This window comes from Oncorhynchus nerka, linkage group LG10, assembly GCF_034236695.1.
Source record: "Oncorhynchus nerka isolate Pitt River linkage group LG10, Oner_Uvic_2.0, whole genome shotgun sequence".
NCBI classification, from domain to species: domain Eukaryota; kingdom Metazoa; phylum Chordata; class Actinopteri; order Salmoniformes; family Salmonidae; genus Oncorhynchus; species Oncorhynchus nerka.
Genome location: NC_088405.1, coordinates 51,644,994 through 51,667,156, shown reverse-complemented (window position 1 = coordinate 51,667,156; position 22,163 = coordinate 51,644,994). Strand labels below are relative to the sequence as shown.

General features: G+C 42.7%; 2 protein-coding genes across 2 annotated transcripts; both read right to left on the bottom strand.

The window, feature by feature from the left end:
* Positions 1–1,122: 1,122 nt before the first annotated feature.
* Positions 1,123–2,364, bottom strand: LOC115136404 (cytochrome c oxidase subunit 8B, mitochondrial). Its single transcript, XM_029671986.2, has 2 exons — positions 2,140–2,364; positions 1,123–1,478 (listed from the first exon to the last, which is right to left on the bottom strand). The coding sequence occupies exons 1-2, from the start codon at positions 2,254–2,256 to the stop codon at positions 1,383–1,385; spliced, it is 213 nt and encodes a 70-aa protein (XP_029527846.1). The 5' UTR covers positions 2,257–2,364; the 3' UTR covers positions 1,123–1,382.
* Positions 2,365–8,490: 6,126 nt separating this feature from the next.
* LOC115135513 (glycogen phosphorylase, muscle form-like) lies at positions 8,491–21,517 on the bottom strand. The gene is made up of 21 exons (XM_029670271.2): positions 21,178–21,517; positions 17,745–17,846; positions 16,841–16,919; positions 16,596–16,699; positions 16,329–16,460; positions 15,889–16,000; positions 15,605–15,687; positions 15,050–15,193; positions 14,621–14,713; positions 13,344–13,490; positions 13,059–13,222; positions 12,609–12,723; positions 12,314–12,415; positions 11,894–12,041; positions 11,745–11,803; positions 11,487–11,628; positions 11,100–11,310; positions 10,090–10,224; positions 9,945–10,011; positions 9,669–9,824; positions 8,491–8,771 (listed from the first exon to the last, which is right to left on the bottom strand). The coding sequence occupies exons 1-20, from the start codon at positions 21,418–21,420 to the stop codon at positions 9,672–9,674; spliced, it is 2,535 nt and encodes an 844-aa protein (XP_029526131.1). The 5' UTR covers positions 21,421–21,517; the 3' UTR covers positions 8,491–8,771; positions 9,669–9,671.
* Between the last annotated feature and the right edge of the window lie 646 nt (positions 21,518–22,163).

Here is a 22,163-nt window from a genome sequence, read left to right as displayed (position 1 = left end):
GGGGAGTCTCCCATGTGCCTTTTGGCAAACACCAAACATGTTTGCATATTATTTTATTTAAGCAATGGCTTTATTTTTTTTATTGCATATTACACCTGCTTCATGCTTTACAACTGCAATTACTCATGAGGAAGGCTCAAACAAGGTTCATGTTTAATGAGTGTTAAATCAGACAAAACATCCTAAATTGGAGACTGTGTACCACTTACCTTCGAAGGGTTTGGTGCTACAGGAGCGCTGGCTCAGGGGAAGATCCTTGGGTCAATGTGGTTTGAGAAGGTGAGGAAAAGGGATGTGAGGAATAGAGAGAAATTAATTGCGAAAGAGCCTTTTGTGACCACCTGTCTTTTTGATCCTCAGTATGACTTTCTATGACATGGTGCTCGGACAGGAGGAACCTGACATTTTCAACCCTCCTTTCTGTGACAAAGCAGAGTTGAACAGCGATCACGCATTAAAACGTTTCTTTGATGCCCTCATTTCAGTTCATCGTGATGCATCAGATCATTTCCCACTATGATCATTTAAGTAATTACAATAGGTTCATTTAGTTTATGAAGTAAACAAACATCTTGACTACTTTTTATGTTTTAACCAGATGGCATTAGCGTTAAATACGAGACGGGCATAGTCAATAAGTACTTTAGGGGTCCATAGGAGCACAACTCTGTAGATATTTTCAAACTTCCAAATGCACAGACTTAAATATGAAATCCAAATCTACACTAACAAATTAAACTGAGCCAAATAAAAGCAAACTCCTTGTCTCAATAACTGACATAGCACAAAGATGCACAATGAAAACAATATTATATAAATGTCTATAGCAGCTACTGGCCAACAGATGGTGCTATTGATAGGGGCTGGGTGAAATCTTGACCCTTTCAAGAGTATCAGTGCTACAGTACTTACATCATAACCCAAAAATAACATTGTTGCAGGTATGTGAAATGGTTAATATCTTGGTTTATACCCATAGTAAAGCAGAAAGAACCTGATATACTGTTGGTGGCCACTGATATTAAACAGACAGTTCTTACATACTATTTCTCTTTATTCTATTTAATGGGTGGTGTTGGCATTAATGAGAATCACTTAACATGCACATTTGATACTAGACCATTTTAAAGTTTAAATATGTTTATTATCATTATTGTAACATACTCCTTGTTTGAAGAAGCCAATTCAAATTCACAAATATTGATGTTGTGCAGCCATTCTATTGGCAGACACTCAGACTGGAGTGAAGAGGTAGTTCATGGAGGTTGGGGATTTGTTCCATGTTTTTAAGAGGAGTTTTTTTGAAGTGATTGGTCCCAGGAGGGTCTTGAGTAAGTAGAGAATGTACGGGACGTCCCAGTTAAGACAGAGTCCATGTTAAGTTATTCTTTCTTCTTGTAGTTCTCAATGTTGGCGAGAACCCAACCGGAAGGTCCCAGGATAGCCACTGCGAACATCCCCAGTCCGATGACTGTCTCCTACAGAAAGGGAGAGAGCGCAAACATGGTTACATTATTCCAGGCAAGGTGCCATGTTGAGTGTTGTGTAACGTTACAGAATGATCAAATGTATAGAACAGAGTGCCTCAAATTGAGGTTCAATGTCATGTGCTGAATCATCGGTGACTAGCAATGTTACCTAACTAGCTAAAGTAGCTACATAGCTAACACGACCTTGGAGATTAACGCAATAAAGCGTTAGCAAATGATCACAAAAGCAATAATAGAATACACTTTTACATTATGAATACCTATAGTTTCCTATCAAGGGTATATAGCCACAAAACACAACCGCGATCTGACAGTGTCAGCCGGCGTTGGCAAGGTAGTTGTGCATCCTTGCCTGTCACGAACTGACCTAGCTTGCTAACGTTAACGTGACCTTCCAGTCCAACTAAAATGTCCAATATTTTTTTGGGCTAAAATAAGACATCTATGCAACACTCGTGACTCGTTGCGATGTTACCCCACCAAAGTGGAATTATGACCATAATTAATTGATAAAAATGCCGCTAGATTTAGTTAGTTAGCTGGCTAACAGGCCTAACATCATAAGGATGTATGCCACAACAGCTACTACGACGAGCTACCTACTAATGATTTTCTTGTCTGTATGAAAAATACAGGTACAATTACTTACAGAAGGGCCGAGAGGGTCTTTAGCCGGTCTGGTGAAGACACTGGCCCTCTGGGTAATCATAGGTCCGCGCAGAGCTGGAGCAGTGCGGGTTGAAATAGTTCTGATGAGCCCAGACATGCCTGCTGTTTCAGTAGAGGTTCTTGATTGAATACTGGGGAAGTTGGTTACGGAGGAGGGGATCCGCCGGTCGGCAATAACAGCAATGTGGGAGTTGTAGTTGTCACACAAAAGGACTAACGCGTGCGCATCACCATGTCTCGGATAGAAGAATGAGCCAGATATTTCAGATATTTCACCGGATGTGTAAACGTGAAGCATCCGGTTGGCGTTTCCACTCACTACCAAGATATGGTGATGTGAGGAAGCACAGTGCCAGTGGCGGGCTGCGGAAGAAGATTGAGCGAGAAGGATTTTGGCAGATTCTGCTAATTTTGTCATCGATGTAACATTTGATCTCCATACAGTTCTGTTTCCTAAACTAAAATCTATAAGAAACTTTGTGGGCTGCAAAAAGTTTCTTAAAATGGTGTTGTTTAGGAGTGCATACGCGATTTGAGTTATTGCACACTCGCACTCATAGCAGGCGTTCCCTAACGGAAATGATGCATATATGTGCTAGATCGCTCCAATAGGATCTTACTAGTTCGTGCTCTGCCCACGATGATTAATTTGCTCCCATTGTAAAAAAAAAAAAACAAACAGGCTCTGTTCGATCCCGGCCGCATGTTTTTTGTTGTTGTTGCCTAAGCAGTATACAGCTGATTCAAATAATATACGTTTGAGGATGAGTTGGTTATGCGAATCAGCCGTGTAGTGTTATGGCAAAAAAACTAATCGGGGGGGAGGGGGGCAGGACAGGACTGAGTTTGGGGAACCCTGGTCTACTTAGTAGTTACTTGAGACAAACAAAAGTTTAAATGTGACGTTTATTCACCACGTGCACATGATACAACAGCTGTAAAACAGTACAGTGACATTCTTAAAAATTGGTAGGGAAGTTGGTCAGGGAGGATGGGAGGCATAATCTGTGACAGTCTAGCAATCCAAAAATTGCATGTTCGGGTCAAGTTAAGGACAACTGTAGAATTTTAGCTAACCCTTATTCTACATTTAACCCAATTCACCTAACCTGCTACATAATTTCACCTAACCTTTGTCGTTAGTTCCCCACGGTTAGCAGTTGATGTTACTCTTCAATAACACGGATCCCAAATCAGGGGGAGGTTAATAGGTTTATTCGAAGAGGACAAATCATGTGGGGATGTACATGTTCATTCTTACTTCTGTCCTCAGTGATGCTCTCCTCAGAACAAAGGGACAAGTTTGTAGTTTTTAAAACCCCACCCTAGCCTGTGGTTGACCAATTGGAATTCCTTGCAATAAAACTGGAAAATAACCAGTATCTTATTTCAGGCTCACTGTATAGACAAATTCCTCCCATGTCTCTGACCCATTGCTCACTAATCCTCTACTACAGAAAAAACACTTATTTCCATTCATTGTTAGTACTTTTAGGACTTTTAGTCCTCTTGACCTTTAGTACTCTACTAACCTCTCATCCCCTGAGTTGTGTATTTATCTTCAAAATATTCTCCCCCCTAGACCATTTAAAAAAGAAAAGAAATATACTTTAAATGTATTTTTAGAAAACGTGAAAAAATAGACAGTCTAAAAAGCATTAGCTGTAAGCATAAAGTCATTCCCTGAAACACCTTGCATTTCTATAAAACACAACGGGCATATTTGACATGCTGTTACAATAAGAAATAGATTTCAAACAAAGTTATAGGAACAAGTATTAACAGGTGTAATGATTCTTACCACGTCCTGTATCAGGAGGAAAAACACAAAAAAAGAATTGTCTACAAGACAATAATACTCAATCGTCCTATTGGCAAGGTAGTCATTCACCAAGTCCTTTAAAAGTGACCAGCTCTTCCACACTGGTATCAGTCCCACATAGATAACTATTAGAAATGATATTCTGACAGTCTGCAGGTAGTGAGGATTTCTTCTTTAGTTCCGCTGGTTGATAAGGACTTCTCTAAGGAACACTTCACCGGTGATCTTGTATCATTTCAAGTACAGTCCTTGGATCAAGGAATATTGCTTTCAGACAGTAGATTCTCATAACCTGTAATGAAAAAACAAACAAGTGAAAGTGACATGTCCTGGTTTGAAGAGAAATTGATATTTCACATAGATTTCCCTAAGTAAGCATGTCCCGATTTTCAGGAAAAAGTTGGACATTTCGCCTAGACATCCCTAATATGACGACTGCGGTGTACAACATAGAAGCTTATCAGGTTCTGATTATCTTACTATGCTTTTTTTTACCCGAGATTGTTCCCCAATTGCTAATCAATCAGTTCTTCATTCTCCAGGCTCTGCTTTGTCATCAACATGGACAACCTTGCAATGAGTGACATGTATCCATCGTGATTTTCCCTGGACTTTTACCGCTGACCTTGTTATGAGCAAAACTTAGCAAGGACCTTCCCATTTTGGCCCTAATGTATCTATTACATCATTTCTTACCATCACCCACTGTCCTGGTACTATGTCATGTCCCCACTCGGGAGTTATTCCCCACTCCTCTTGTACTTGTCTGTCTGCTTCTCCTACTACATTAGAGAGTTGTATGCAAAATAGTTAAGCTTTGTGTCACTCATAAAGTGAATGTCCGCTTCTCTGAAATGTAACGTGTCTGTCACTATCACATTGTCCATTGTGGTACCTGCCCAGCCTGCCTTCCTCACACCCTCCCTCCACAATGCTTGAACCGTCTGTGTATAACATGAACTCAGGGTTTTTCCAACGGATGGCTCTTATTAATAAACCCATCAGAGAGCTGATCCAAAACCAACTCACAACAGTCGGTGTTCAAGTCATGTGGTATCTGGAGGAAGCATCAGAGTAGCTGGATCACATGGTGTCTTTTCAACTATACCCATGTACCATCGATCTTTAATCACTACTTTTGTAGCGGCCATAGCTTCCTTACTAATGAGATATTGTTTTGACACCCGTCAAGCACACTGGTTCCATATCCAAAGTTCCACACTCATTTTTCTTTGTAGTCCAAATAGCATGGTTCTGAACTGTAGATCCCTACAGTTGTCTAATTTGCCACGTAACCTTCCCTTCAGAAGTGTTCAGCAGAGAGTCAAGTTGCATAATAACATCAATGCCTAAAATAGGTTGTTCAAATGAGCCTATCCCCACCCCTGCATCAATCTTCATTGATCCAATAGAACAGAGTCAATGTGCGGGGGGCACCGGTTAGTTGAGGTACTATGTACATGTAGGTAGAGTTATTAAAGTGACTATGCATAGATGAGTGGCAGTGGTGTGGGGGGGGGGGTGGGTGCAAATAGTCTGGGTAGCCATTTGACTAGATGTTCAGGAGTCTTATGGCTTGGGGTTAATAGCTGTTTAGAAGCCACTTGGACCTAGACTTGGCGCTCCGGTACCGCTTGCCGTGCGGAAGCAGAGAGAACAGTCTATGACTAGGGTGGCTGGAGTCCTTGACAATTTTTTGGCCTTCCTCTGACATCGCCTGGTATAGAGGTTCTGGATGGCAGGAAGCTTGGCCCCAGTGATGTACTGGGCCGGTCGCACTACCGTTTATAGTGCCTTGCGGTCAGAAGCTGAGCAGTTGCCATACAAGGCAGTGATGCAAACAGTCAGGATGCTCTCGATGGTGCAGCTGTAAAACCTTTTGAGGGTCTGAGGACCTATGCCAAATCTGTTCCATCTGTCCAGGCTGGAAAGGGCAGTGTGGAGTGCAATAGAGACTGCATCATCTATGGATTTGTTGGGGCGTTATGCAAATTGGAGTGGGTCTAGGGTTTCTGGGATGATGGTGTGGATGTGAGCCATGACCAGCCTTTCAGATCACTTAATGTCTACAGACGTGAGTGCTACGGGGTCGGTAGTCATTTAGGCAGGTTACCTTAGTGTCCTTGGGCACAGGTGTAACAGTACTCTTCTTGCGTTGTGTACAATCAATCATTGACACGAGCTCCAATTTGTAGCACCAGTCATGGAGCTTTATTCTGATAGAAACAGCACAAAATTTCATGTCATGCAATGCACAGCTCACCATCCAGCTCTGCACGTGACGCACGCTGGTTTGGTGCTTGTTCACTGGGCAATGTAGTTAACAAAATAATATAGCAATTACAATATACAATATAATATTTTGAACAATGTACCTGATAGAAACAGCACAAAATTGCACGTCATGCAATGCGCAGCTCACCATCCAACTCTGCACGTGACGCACTGTACAAAATATACAAACCCCCCCCACCAGACACAGTAAGTTGCTAGCTAGTATTAGCTGGAATTCTCTACAACAAAATGCATAACAAATATGCACCACAAAACGCTGCATCTTATGTGTGATGTTCGAATAACATTTACAAACCAATTGATATAAATTGTACATTTAAATCATCTCTTTTGACGTGCAGTGCTTTGCAACCAACAACTTACCGCTGGTTTGGTGCTTGTTCACTGGGACGATTCTAATGAAACATCCTCCCTTCTAAGCAAGCTACGCAAACCAGCCTATAAGATGCCATGTTGAGTAGGTGAAGGCAAGACAAAACTAAAACCAAAAACCCATTGGCTTAACAATAAAGTGGCAATACATGTTGGTATTACAGACTTGGACAGGGAGAGGTTGAAAATGTCAGTGAAGACACTTGCTAGTTGGTCAACGCATGCTTGCAGTACACGTCCTGGTAATCCGCTTCTTGAAAGCGGCAGCTCTAGCCTTTAGCGCAGTGCGGATGCTGCCTGTAATGCTTCTGGTTGGGGTATGTACGTACAGTCACTGTGAGGACGACGTCATCGATGCACTTATTGATGAAGTCAATGACAGATGTGGTGTACTCCTCAATGCCATTGGAGGAATCCCAGAACATATTCCAGTCTGTTCTAGCAAAACAGTCCTGTAGCTTAGCATCTGCTTCGTCTGACCACTTTTTTTATTGATGTAATCCCTAGTGCTTCCTGCTTAAATGTTTGCTTGTAAGCAGGAATCAGGAGGATGGAATTATGGTCATATTTGCCAAATGGAGGGAGAGCTTTGTATCCGTCTCTGTGTGTGGAGCATTTAGGTGGTCCAGAGTTCTTTTCCTCTGGGTACACATTCAACATGCTGATAGAAATTTGGTAAAACTGATTTAAGTTCCCCTGCATTAAAGTCCCCGGCTACTAGGAGCGCCGCCTCAGGGTGCGTGTTTTCTTATGGCGGAATATAGCTCATTCAATGCTATCTTAGTGCCAACCTCTGGCTGAGGTGGTATGTGAAACAGCTACGAAGAATACAGATGAGAGCTCTCTCTAGGTAGTGCTTATCATTATATACTCAACCACAGGCGAGCAATGGCTCGAGACTTCCTTAGATATAGTGCACCAGCTGTTATTTACAAAAATACATAGTCTGCCGCCCCTCGTCTTACCAGACGCCGCTGTTCTATCCTGCCGGTACATTGTATAACCAGCCAGTATGTTGATATTGTCGTCGTTCAGCCACGACTCCGTGATGCATAAGATGTTACCGCTTTTATTGTCCCGTTGGTAGTTTAATCTTCCCCGTAACTCGACAATTTTATTGTCCAAAGATTGCACGTTTGCTTGCAGAATTCTCAGAAGGCAGCCCGCTTTCCGGCCTCTCCACAATCACCAGACCTCAACCCATTTGAGATGGTTTGGGATGAGTTGGACTGCAAAGTGAAGGAAAAGCAGCCAACAAGTGCTCAGCATATGTGGGAACTCCTTCAAGACTGTTGGAAAAGCATTCCAGATGAAGCTGGTTGAGAGAATGCCACGAGCGTGCATAGCTGTCATCAAGGCAAAGGGTGGCTACTTTGAAGAATCTCAAATATATTTTGATTTGTTTAACACTTTTTTGGTTACTACATGATTCCATATGTGTTATTTCATAGTTTTGATGCCTTCAATATTATTCTACAATGTAGAAAATAGTAAAAAAAATAAAGAAAAACCCTTGAATGAGTTGGTGTGTCCAAACTTGACTGGTACTGTATATGTGCATGTTTATAAAAAGCTTGTCTTAATGTATTTATAAAGGGCAGCAAATACTTTGCAAGGCACATGGTTTCCATTTGTAATGTGTTGCACCTCTGTTTATGTGGTTACTTATCAACACACAGACTAACCATGTCAGTATGACCAAGCAGTGCCCCTTTTCAAAGTAGGTGGCCACTATACCTGTTTCATCGTTTGAGCTTGTGCACTTCAATTCTAAGATACAAACATATATCGAGTACACATGCTGACAGTGGAATCTTTGTGTGTGATGAACAAAAGCCAAAGGTCTACTATTTTTTTATTGTCTTAGTATGAAGAACATCCTGAAAAGACGGGGAGATGTGGCTTTCTTGGCCACAGGTGTTTCTTGGCCATTGTTGATTACCATAAGGTGAAACAAAAAGACGTCTGGGAAGGCCATTGTGTGGGTTTCTCAACAACAAATCACGGACACTTCCTCCGTCTGTGGAGCAGCTGTGTTATCCCGCCCCTCCACGGCTCTTCTTCTCTGGTTCCCAGGCTGACCCTCAGAGGTCTTCAAATGGACTACACGCATACGTCAATTTCTTTAGGTCAAAACAAAACATATACACAGGTTGACAAATATACAGCTGTTTAACATTGGTTTTCTATCTGATTGAGTAAAAAGACTAGATACAGATCAATATATTAATGCAGGCCTATGTCCCCGAACAGAGTTTGCACGGAGGTTGTCCTTTAGCCACCATACATATATTGATGGGGTGGGCGGATGTAGGAGAGGCAAGCATGTCACAATCACGGCAGTTCCCTAAGAAGGATGGTTCTCATCATTGACTAGAGCCTATGCTATGAGAATGCATGTACAATATTGACGGCATTCAAGCCAAGATAAATGCATATAGCTCAAACTACAGAAAAAACACAAACTCTTTCAGCAACGGATCCAAGTCCACATAACCAAACGCAAAAGCCACCACACAGCTCGTATGGCCTCTCCAGAACAACAGCAGTTTAGACCATTAATACATGCATGGTCTGATCAGTGACAGAACAGTGAATATCGGTAAATTCATGTCTCTGTTGTCACTAAACAGAAGGCATTGCTTCCTTTCTCATCTACTGCTATTGTGAGCTCAATGCATGTCATGATAAGGGGTTTGAACAGTGATGGTGTGAGCCATGTGAACAGCCAGAACTCTATGTATATGCTACAGACTAGTAAAACAGACATCCATCACTGAAGTCATTAAACCCACTGGGCACAGACGTCCATTCAACGTCTATTCCGCGTTGGTGCCGCGTCATTTTGTTGAAATGGCGTGGAAACAACATTGAAAGGGCGTGGAATCGACATTGGTTCTACCAACGTGCGCCCAGTGGGAAGTGCTTTAAGAAATGATTAGCCATTTCCCTCAGGCATATCTAATGGTGCTTATTGTGGGGTCAGTGGTGAAGAAGGGAACTGTGTGGAGTGGACGCACAGCTTATTTGAGTTGCTCGTCGGGGGCAGGGATCTTCTCCAGGCTGGGCTCCACGCCCCAGATCTCCCGGGCGTACTGGGAAATGGTGCGGTCGCTGGAGAATTTACCACAGCCTGCAATGTTATGGATCACCATCTTGGTCCATTCCTTGGGATTCTGTTTTTAGAGAGAGGGACAGACAGGGCGGAAGGAAAGATAACGAGGAGATCAATATTTGATAAGGTATGGACGGATACCTGAACCAGGCAACCTATGTTGTTTAGCCATAACACTGACCTTGTACAGTTCGTTGACCTTGTCCTGACACTTGATGTAGGCTTCGTAGTCAGCAAACACCTTGAACCTGTGCATAAAACATTAGATAAGAATACGTTGAAGAAAATACTTATGCGTGCATGCGCGCGTGTGTGTGTGTGATTACCTGTCGTGGTGCATCAGCAGGTCCACAAGTTCCTTGAAGAGGTCTGGCTGCTTATGGCTGAAGAAGCCACCAGCGATCTGGTCCATGGCCTGTTTCAGCTCGGGAATACGGTTGTAGTACTCAGAGGCGTGGTATCTGTGCAAGACAAAGGCCAGTATTTAAAGCACGCTGTTCTGATTGTCGCGTTCCCCAGGTTCATTTTGTCTCGATTATCTTAAACAGAAAAACATACAGTATGTTGAGATTGATATTTCTTATACAAGGGAGACCTGGCCAAACAGTATCTAAACCTTGCCACGTGTGTATCTGTTAATAGAATTATATGATTAGAATTATTAGAATATTACCCTCTGATACCATAACTCTGAAACCATATGATTGTATGAAATTGATTACAATCATTAGACTATTTTAATGCTGTGTGTGATTTAGTCAGTAGAATTATATCTGAGAGTGTAGTTCGTAGTCAGAATTAATGTTTTGGTGACAATATATCTAGTATCTTGATAACGGACTGTCTGAGCAAGATTCAGGGCCGACCTTGGCTGGGCCACTGAGAACTTCCCAGGGTCTCTGCACTGAGAACTTCCCAGGGTCTCTCCCTACGTCGACTGGGTAGCAGGACAGTGTGTGCGTAGGATAACTAATGTTTTGTGTGGAAGTATGTGTGTCACTATAAAATGAAGGTCTTTGTACGGTGCACGGCAGAACGTTCCCGCAAATAAACCTTTTTAACTATTTTAGCTGGGCCTCCGTCTGTTTCATTCGACCAGGATCTTACAAATTCTGGTTTGCAGACAGAGTCATATAATTAAATTGGGTTATGTACCTTGAGAACATAATTCTCTTATCAGTATCGGGGACTCTGGCAGAGCCTGTCCCCTCTCTGTGTCCCCCTCCTCCACAGCACTCCCATTCCCGTGGATCAGTTTCTCTTTGCCTCCCTGTCCCTACTCTAACCCACTGTCTCTTCTCCCTCCCTGTCCCCATGTCCACGTCTTCCTGCTCACCCTTTGCCGGCGTCCATTGCGTCCACATCCTCCACCCTCATGCCGAAGATGAAGAGGTTATTCTCTCCGGCCTCCTCGGCCATCTCCACGTTGGCTCCGTCCATGGTGCCGATGGTCAGAGCGCCGTTCAGCATGAACTTCATGTTGCCAGTGCCAGAGGCCTCTGTGCCAGCTGTAGAGATCTGCTCAGACAGGTCAGCAGAGGGGATGGCTGGGAGGGGACAAGGAGTGTGAGGGAAATGATAAGCGTGGGGAAAAAACGGAGAGAGAGGGAAGAGAGAAAAGGAAAGATGGATGGAGGGATACAGTACAAGAGGAGAGCATTGTAGACGAGGGTAAACTACACATTATACCAGAGACCCATGGGGTTATGGGTTAGTCGGTCACCTTTCTCAGCCAGGGTGACTCTGTAGTTCTCCAAGAAGATGACTTTGAGGCGGTCGCCGATCACGGGGTCGTGGTTGACAACCTCACCGATAGCTGTGATGAGACGGATGATCATCTTGGCTGTGTGGTATCCTGGGGCAGCCTGGGAGATGGGGGAGAGGGTGTTGCTTCATGAGTTGTGGATGTCAGTTATTGTTCTATATTTACTTCCGGTAACTACACGCTGTTACTCTGAAGGCTAAGGGCCGCCAAACCTACCTTTCCTCCGACCATGATGGTTCTTGGGGTCCAGTGCTTGTTTGGCTCTTTCTTGATACCTGAGAAATAGACAGATGGGTGTATAGTAGGAGTAGAGAGAGGTAGAAGCACAGAGAGAGAGGGAGAGAGAGTGCCGGGGAAGTACTAACGGTTGTAGTAGGTGATCATGTGCAGACAGTTGAGCAGCTGTCTCTTGTACTCGTGGATTCTTTTGACTTGAAAGTCAAACATGGACTGGGGGTTGATCTTGACCTTGTAGTGCTCCTCCAGGTGCACAGCGAACTTCAGCTTGTTCTCCTACATTAGGGAGGATATGATGGGGGCGTGAAGTAGGCACAGAACTTGTCAAATGACTTACAGTACTACCCACAGGTGGCTGATGGCACTTTAACTGGGAAGGACGGACCCATAGTCATGGCTGGAACGGAATTAATGGAATGATAGCAAACACATCAAATACATGGTTTCTATGTGTTGGATACCATTCCATTCACTCCATTCCAGCCATTATTATGAGCCGTCCTCCCCTCACCAGCCTTCTGTGACGTACTACAGTATCTTGGACTCACCTGCTTGATTTTGGCGATGTCACGGATGAAAGCATCATCATTAATGAACTTCAACAGTTTCTTCAGCTGGTCGAGGTCACGGACAAACTCCTCTCCAATTCTCTGACAAAAGAGATGACATTAGAAAGGTTATAGCGTGCAAGTATCAGGTTACTGGCGCTCTCATCATGAACAGAAACATCTATTTTGCAACACTGATATTATAAACATACGGTCAAAATGATTTCAAATGTATGGCTACTTCCAATGCAAAAGTCGTACTACTTTCGAAGTGTTTTTGCAACAGTTCCCCTACCTCTGCGATGACCTCAGCCAAGCCAGGGTTGCACATAACCAGCCAGCGACGGGGGGTGATGCCATTGGTCTTGTTCTGGAACTTGTGTGGGTCCAACTCATAAAAGTCCTTGAACCTGCACACAGAACACGCAGTAGCCCAGATATATCAAATTAGTTTGCTATAACTCTTCAAACTAATCCTTTGAAAATGTGCACGCATCAAATGACTAATCCATCGATTGACACCTGATGTGTCTGTGTTACTTTGAAATATTGTGATTTTAAATGTGTAATTAGCTACTTATTGAGGGGGGAAAAACGGGTTAGGACCGTGATAGGTGGTTGTCTCTCTTAACCACCTTAAGCTGAAGGCTCTAACTGTAAGTCGCTCTGGATAAGAGCGTCTGCTAAATGTAACATGTCATGTAGCCTAAATGTGATGTGTATGCGGTTTGTGTAGGACACGTACAGAGTGGCGATGAGGATCTCCGAGTGGATGCGGGCTACGCCGTTGACAGCATGGGATCCAACGATACACAGATGAGCCATGTTGACTTTCTTGCAATCGCCCTCCTCAATCAGGGACATGCGGCGCAGACGGTCGTTGTCGCCAGGGAACTTAGAGGCAACGTACTGGAGGGCGGATTTCAATCAAGTTAGCCTCTAATAACATGTTGTGGTACCTTAGCTCGGAGTTAGACAAAGCGCAAGGGGCACTGTTCTGTAATAACACTTCCTGCCCGCACGTATGTACCTGCAGGAAGCGACGATTGATCTCGAAGATGATCTCCAGGTGACGGGGCAGCAGGTGTTGGAACAGGTCAATGGGCCAGCGCTCCAGGGCCTCAGGCAGCACGGTGTGGTTTGTGTAGGCACAGGTACGGACACACACGTCCCAGGCCTGGAAACACAGAAGGACAGAGGTAAGATAAGAGGATGTATTTGCCTGGTGGTTCATGACCCTCTCTTGATACAAGTAGGGCAAATGAATGGTAGTCTTAGTAGTCTTAGCTTCACATTTGTTCTAAATATTTATTAGTAGTGTGTGCCAAGGCAGTAGAGAAGGATGGAGGACTACTCTTTTGTATCTGTGCCATTATGGCGTCTTCTTCTACTACTTCTGAGTTGGTAAACAAACTGAAAGGGTGCATACTGCCACCTGGAGTGTGTTGTTTGAACAGGTATAAAGCCAAGGTCAGCGACTTAATGCCACCTGCAGTTATGGAATGTTTGCTCAAGAGCATCATTCATTGGTATCCCTCCTGATGACCCGGATGGAATTATGTGATCCTTCTTTAACCCATAGGAAGTCCCACCAAGTTTAATATCTCAAAGTGGTGAAAGTCCTCAATGGTGCTGCCCATGCTAAAACAGGCTTTTGGGCCCTAGTTCTCTATGTATCTCGATGGCCCAAGCCAACACATTCTACTATGCTGGTCTTTGTTGCCCCCTCCTGGTATCATTACTGAAGTACAACGACATATGAAATGGCGTGGGCAGTAATACCGGATGTACAACTGTTCAGGGCAATAGAGCGCAATAGTAATGGTGTCTTTTTGTAGACACTAACTCTGCCATGGCTCTTGGCCAAAGCCTATCAGGAAATAAATTGAGTTTGAGGTGTTTGGATAAACGCTGAAAATAAGGTCTGTGGTAAACACAGGCTTAGGAGATCTGATACGTTTTGTTCCATGACATCATATTCATCAGCTAACGTCGCTTTTTATGAATTTTGAAGCATTTATGTAATACATTTTTAAAAATCACAGACTTCATAATTCATTCATAATTCTGATATCTCATACAACATACAGTATAAGTTCTCATAAGCTTGTGTTAACTTCAAACCTTATTTTCTGCGTTTTATCATTTCCCAAAACCGTATTCTTCCCCCATTCATTTGCCCCACAGGGATGACTTAAAGAACCAGAGTTAACTCATTTCCTTTTTTTTTTTTGGACTACAAGCTGGCGAGCTCTATGAAAGTTATTCAGTCTACCTAGTCAGAACCTCGTCTTCTCCTCCACTCACCTTGTCCCAATCCAGCTTCTCCTCATCAACCAGTACCCTCATCAGCTCAGGAATGGCCATGGCAGGGTGAGTGTCATTCAGCTGGATGGCAACCTGGATGCGACAGACATTAAAATCACACCATAACTATACTGACACAGCATAACTATACTGACACAGCATAACTATACTGACACAGCATAACTATACTGACACAGCATAACTATACTGACACAGCATAACTATACTGACACAGCATAACTATACTGACACAGCATAACTTTCGAAGTTACCACCGATATAAACACAGAGGTGCACAAGTACGAATGCAACACCACCACATCAGAACAAGACATCAACAAAAAGGATACCTAAGCCAGTGACATGAAGACATAAAGTGAAATGGAGACATCTAAGTGTACGTCTGAATCACCACTCGGGAGTTCTCACTTTGCTGGGCAGAAAGGCGAAGTCTGTGCGGACGATCTCTCTGGAGCCAAACTTGGAGGCCTTGAAACGACGGACGACGTCCTGAAGGGTGGCGGCCACCACAAAGTACTCCTGCTTCAGCCGCAGCTCCTTGCCCTCAAAGAACTGGGGAGGAAGACACATAGAGGTGAGCTGACCTGTCATATCTGTCTGTCGCCATCTTGAGGGCGTGTCACAATCAGTGGAGGCTGCTGAGGGGAGGACGGCTCATAATAATGGTTGGAATGGAGTATATGGAATGGCGACTATTTGAGACCATTACACTGACTCCGCTCCAGTCATTACCACGAGCCACGTCCTCCCCAATTCAGGTGCCACCAACCTCCTGTGATCACAATACATAAGATTTCAAATTCCCATCAATGCCAGTCCTTTTTTTAAGAGAAGAAATACAGAGTATAGAGCAGACCTGTCACAATGTATTCTGACGTGTATCTATAATATATATATATACTGTATATCATCAAAACCGACACTGCACTTGGATTTTAGAGAGAAATTCAGACATATTCTTACGTTATCATTGGGGTACAGCACACGGGAAATGTTCTCGCATAAGTTTCTGTCCAACACAGCCTGAATGTACCCACCAACGTTGACTGTTGGAGACAAGGAAAAATACACCCTCAGGGCAACGGTTCCCAGTAGCCAATTATGTAACATGACTTACATGAGTAATGTTAGCAATTTGCAGATCTAGCAAACTAAGCACATGAAATGGTGGATTGCAGCCAGTCAAGGCGAAAAACATGTATTCAAGCAACGCATACATAGTGCCTTGGCCTCTGTAAGACACTTACAGTCTTTCAGGTTGAAGTCGCATGGGGCCTTTGCAGACCACAGTCTCATGGTGTTGACAATGTTGTTTCTGTACCCGGGGATAGGGGTGTCATATGGCAGAGCCAACACGACCTGTCAACACAATTACAAGAGACTGAGATTAGAGACATCTGCCAATGGAATCCATATTCATTGATTGATTCAATGATGGTTCATTGATGATTGATTCAATGATGGTTTATTGATGATTCAATGATAATTCAATGATGGTTACTTGTTGGCATCCAGTGCCTTGTTTTTCATCTCCCTTCTCAAACACACACACACACACACACACACACACACACACACACACACACACACACACACACACACACACACACACACACACACACACACACACACACGTCTTCCTCATATGCACCCTCAACCTCACCCCCAACCCCTGTCCTCTATTCACCTGAGTGTCAACCCATTTCACACCATCTGGGGTGTGCTCGGTTCTGCCATAGAACTTGACGGGGCGCATGTACTCGGGTCGGGCCTTCTCCCAGGGATTGCCGTAACGCAGCCAGTCATCAGCCTCCTCAACCTGCCAATCATTTGGTTATATAACAGTCTGTCGGGCACTTTCAGCAAAACAAGTTGTTTCACAGTACTTCCTTCTGTCTTATGGTCCTGGATATGATGGGGAAAAGCACCCCGGAAGCATATGACCATACGTTACCTGCCATCCTTTGACGATCTTCTGGTTAAAGATGCCAAACTCATAGCGGATACCGTATCCATACGCAGCCAGACCCAGAGAAGCCATAGAGTCCAGGAAGCATGCTGAGGAAAGGCTTAGGTTAGGCTATGTTTCTGATCCTGTCTATACCGTTTGTATCCTGTTCAGATCCTTCTGGTGATCTAAACTGTCTAAGGCACAAGAATGTCACACTCTCCGTGAGAGGAGGTAGCGAGGCAGCTTACCGGCAAGGCGTCCAAGACCACCGTTTCCCAGGCCTGCGTCCTCCTCCATGTCCTCCAGCTCCTCCATGTCCAGACCCAGCTACGGAACAGAGGGGCTCAGGTCAAGCCAAGTTCAAACCACAGCTCTGTGACAATGGCATTCAGTTTAAACAGAGCCGGATTGGTGCCAATAATATGGTTAAATGTGCTATGGAATCTTGTCCTGGTCACTCTCTTACTGGAGCACAATTGGCGGTTAAAGACCAAGTGCAGTCAAAAAAACGTGATTTTTTTTTGCTGTGTTTTAGGTATCTTTCCACGCGATCAGGTTGGAATAATACTGTGTAGTTGTGGGGAAAAGACCTTTGTGTAAGAGCTGTTTGGAAAGGCCGCCTGAAATGTCAGCCTGTTTTGGTTGGATGGAGTTTTGGCCTGCCTGGTGTCAACACATGAATAAACCAATAAGAAAGAGAGTTCCAAAACTCTCTGCCAATAACCTCTCGTTTTCAGTTTCCCCCTGCCCACTCAAACCACTCCCAGACAGTCCTAGCAAAATTATTGCTTGAAAAATTACTATTTTCTCAGAAGCTAATTATTATTATTTTTTTTACCATTTGAATTGAAAACAATCACGGTGAGGTAATTAATTGTTACCCAGAAATGATTTGATATTGAGGTAAAAACGGCTGCATTGGACCTTTAACATCCACCCACAACTTCCAGTCTTTAGTCACAGGCACACGACAAACTCTTCTTCCGTGTATTCCTTTCAGCTAGACCTTGAGTCAAATTTGAAAATGAAGTTGTTTGTTACACAAGGTGCAGTCAGTTTGACTGCCCCTTGGTTAGCTACAGCAATGAAAATCCAATTTCGCTATGTTGGCCAGAATCCATGACATGATGTACGGATGTGAGCATCCCTCACCTGGTATACGGCTTCATCACAGGCGTTTTCCAGCGCCAGGTTCACCATGGTGTTCTGCAGGGTGCGGCCCATGTAGAACTCCAGGGAGATGTAGTACACACGCTGAGGACAGGGGAGGAAGGGGAGAGAGAGATGAGAGGGATACCATGGGACAGCTAACACTCTCTAGCCGTACAAGTAATACCCAATTAGTCACAGTCTGTTGCTGAACCCAAATGTTGACACACGTTTTACGAGTCGGACATAGCAATATTTCACTGTAGGGGCACCCATTCAAACTGTCAAGGAAATTTTCATGTTCTGCCATTAGAAAGGAGCATGTGGAAATCTGAAACCTGAGCCTTAGTTTAGCCTTTGAAATGTCACGTTTTCTTTCTTGGTGTTTTACAGGGAGGTCTGACACTCTCAGGCAGAGGAAGAAGAGGTGCAAGAGGCGAGAGTACGGGATAGAGGGCAGGGAGGAGGGGGGGACTACGGGAGACAGATTGCTGTTCGTGTTACGTAACACTGGCATTTTGGCATAGGTAAAAATAGCTTCAGCTGGGGTTGTTGTAAAGGTTAGTCTGAGTGTGATACCCATGAATAGTGAAAGAGAGATCTGAAAACATAATTGTATCAGGGAATTGATACAGTAGTGTAAATATGTAGAGAACTAATTTACCAAATGTAATAAATTACTTAAAGGGACATTTAAAAAATGTATCATCTCCAGCACCACCCCAACATCAACATATGTGAAAATGGCAGAACCTCATGATTGTAACTAATTATGAGTTGGCATTGCCCGCTAATTGGTTGATGAAGTCATTGGAAACACTTGTTTCCCTCTACATTTTTTATTACAAAACGCACCATCTTGTATAAATGTGTGCAAATCGAGCAAATATGTACGAAACAAATATGACCATCTATCATAAAATTGGTAATCATTTGGATACATTGGATTAAAGCTGGGATCCGCATTAGGAGAAATAGCGCCTCTGGCCGCCCAAGTACATTTGTAATTAAAACATATTTTTTTTTTATTAAACTTTGGAGACGAGCTCCTACATCAAGGTATGAAAAATCTTTGCATGTACCCTTCACACCAAAAAACAATGGTTCTATATAGTGACAAATAAGGGTTCTTTGACTTATAGCGGAAGCCTTTTTGGTGCCATTATAAAGAACCATGCTCATAAGGTTGTAAATGGAACCTGCATGGTGTTGTAAAGAACACCTTTCCTAAGGTTTTATAAAGAACCATTAAATATAGTTTAAAAAAAATATATATATATCACCAAAAAAGGGTTCCAATATGGTTACAACCTTTTGTGGACTATATAGAACCCTTTTTTATGGTTCTTTATACAATCTTTATAGAGAAAGGTTCTAAAAAAAACTTTATCAATCTTAAAGGTTATTTGAAGAAACATACATATTTTATTTATTCTGGTTTAATAGCCATATTATATTGTTGAAATTCCAAAAGGTTTTTATTATTTTGTCTATTAAAAAGTAGAATCAGGTGTGCTAGCTCTGGAACAGATGGGGTTCCTGAGGAGAGAATTGAGAAGTACTTTGTCAAAAGTTCTCAATAGACACAAGGCCATACATGAGTCTTTCACAAGACACTGCCACTGGCAATAGACATAAAGTACATGTGTACGGTTGCACAAAAAAAACTGGACGAAAACCACGCCCCAAAAGATTCTAATGAGCCGCCGCACCTACATTTTTGGCCAGTGTCGTTACTGTCTCTGTTTTCCCATCCAATAACACATCATATGCATATTTACTGGATGCATTAGAATGTGCATATAAATGGTAGTTTTTGGCATGTAAGGAGAGCTCTCTATGTTCTCATACATTTAGACTCTAACCAGCCTCCTGTTTTTTTCTCAGATTAGGTGTCCTCTTGCCCTCCCTGCTCATATGGGTTTCTATCTTGACCTTTCTTTGAGAGAATAACTCATGACCTTTCAGAGAGGGACACCATAACCACCAGCTGACCTTGGATGAGGTGATAAAGAGAATGTCAGAGGGCAAGTGCAATACAGGCAGCATCTTTCTGATGTAGAGTAATTACCCTAGTTGGTATAAACATGGTATTAACACACACAAATACCTATTATACAAAGAGAATATTATATATGATTTTTGTGATACACATCTTTTTTTGTGTGTCAACATTTCTTACGGCTTTTGATCTTGTACTGACTATGTGTCACTGTCTGTAAGGATTTATCATAAATAAGATAGACATGGAAGATGCTGATTCATAACTAGATAGAAGGCTCCGTCTGATAAAACGAATCGATGAAGACATGGAAACAAAAGGTGTTCCCCGTTACTTTACATTTGTTGAGGTCAATTGGTATCTCTGCTACTCCTACAACTGTAGCTACAGTATATAGGCTCGTGTATTAACTATATTATGTGTACAGGAGAGGAGGAGACAGAAGGTCACAGAGAGGTCTAGAATTACAACTCCCGATGTCCGAGGAGTGCTAGGGGATTGGAAATGTCATGGCGTAACATTACAGTGACATTAGAAGGTGATACTGTGTTCACGCAGCAATGCAACATTTGGCAAAGAGATTTTACCCAGGGCCAGAGTCCTTCTGTGGACTTTGCTGGGGTTGACAAGGGAAAACCTAAAATCAGGCTTCAAATCTGTCATTTTCACTCAGTGTTAAGTAAAGAATATACATTATGTATAATATGTGTCATATTAAATTGCCATGGCGATCAGACGATGTTTTAAACACATTTGTCCTAAGTTGGCATGGTTATCCTGCCAATACGTCTGGCCACTGGTACAGTATGCTTCTTACCTGAGGTCGGAGGTACACAATAATATATTCATGACTACAATATTGTGTAAATGCTCCAGAAATCCAAATGATTCAAACAAACCCACTAAGGGCAATCATCAACCTCATTTCACTTCTGGAATTGTTTGAATGAAAATATTTACAGATTAAGCAGTAAAGCATTTGTTACTTTATTTTATGTTACATTTATTTGAAATACAACGTAAGATATATTTTTGGGTATGCATTTTCAGGATACATGTGAAATATAAAACATTTGCAAAATAATACATCAAATATCTATTTAATACATTTTAAATGTGTTTTCAGATGCATTTGAAATACATTTTGCAATATATGTACAAATGTATGATTTATTTTTTATTTTTTACCTGTATACCCAGGACCACTAGAATATGTTATTTACTTGCTTACAGTATGCCCCGTATATTGCCCACTGAATTCTGCATTATTTTGTGAAACCAAATGGAACATTTTTACATTTTATTCCATTTGTTATTTTAATTTCTATTGGTTTCTTGACTATTACATTATATTCTATTTCATACTTTTTAAATTCTGTTCTATGGGTTGTAGTAGGCTACAGGTGATACGAACGTTACAATAGTTTAACTTACTTTTGGATCTTTCTCATAATAGTACTGCTGGGTTCTGATCCACCTGCCCACCAAGTGGTCGCGCACGGTGTTGGCGAGAGCAAAGTAGTAATCCCGTTTGGATGCCACATTTCTGTCCTTGACCAGCGTAAAATGGAGATGCCTGTTGAAAGCAAGCTTCAGTTCTGCCACATTTTCCACACCGGCAAGACCTCTCACGGAGATCTGCTTCTTTCTGTCGTGATCTGATAACGGTTTTGACATAATGCTACTCTTGTGTCGGCTCTGACCCCGGCTCCCTTCTTACAATAAAATGACACTTCCACCCAGTTCAGACACTACCACAGAAGCAGCCACATGGATGGGTCATGTTCCCCTATTTATAGGAGGGATCATTACTATTGAGAAGAAGGCGGGGCGTACTCAAAATAGAGAGCCAATTACTACTCAGTCCTTATTATTCCATAGGAATATGTGTTGATTAGGCCTATTTCACATCTTGCAGTCTAGAAACGAAATGTATCTGAATTGAATTGTAAAGCGTACAGTAGTAAAATAATTTATTTGGAGGCATACAAAAGAGACATGGGAGATGCAAAAGGTTTTCAGCTGGTTTAAAATGTAAAGTAATAGCTATGAATTTGTTCTACTAGTCTGTGGCCAGACACCTCTAGTTATTTCTCTCTATTACACTGGGGTGAAGAACTGTATCCTATTTGTATCTCTTCACTACAGCCCCCAGCGTGCCTTGCTCCTCCTCAGTCATTTTCCAGAGTCTCTGCAGTACTATCATGGAGCCCTGGTCCATTAATAGCAGCTCTGACCCAGACCCAAAGGCCATGATATTTGAAAGGCATGTGTGGTTAATGTCAGGAGCCAGTAGCCAACACTTGTAGCCTGACACAAACCGAGCAAGACCACAGCTTCAGGGGAAAGGCAATATTTATTTGTGACCTTTCTACATTAGGATGGTGTAGTCATTATTGTGTCTTCTCCCTGCAGTGAGG

Excerpts from the sequence above, each read along its gene's own strand:
- LOC115136404 (XM_029671986.2), bottom strand. The coding sequence starts at position 2,256 with ATGTCTGGGCTCATCAGAACTATTTCAACCCGCACTGCTCCAGCTCTG. Across the intron at positions 1,479-2,139 it reads AAGACCCTCTCGGCCCTTCT|GAGACAGTCATCGGACTGGG; the intron begins GTAAGTAATTGT and ends CCCTTTCTGTAG.
- LOC115135513 (XM_029670271.2), bottom strand. The coding sequence starts at position 21,420 with ATGTCAAAACCGTTATCAGATCACGACAGAAAGAAGCAGATCTCCGTG. Across the intron at positions 17,847-21,177 it reads ATTATGAGAAAGATCCAAAA|CGTGTGTACTACATCTCCCT; the intron begins GTAAGTTAAACT and ends CCCTGTCCTCAG. Across the intron at positions 16,920-17,744 it reads GTGATGAAGCCGTATACCAG|CTGGGTCTGGACATGGAGGA; the intron begins GTGAGGGATGCT and ends TCTGTTCCGTAG.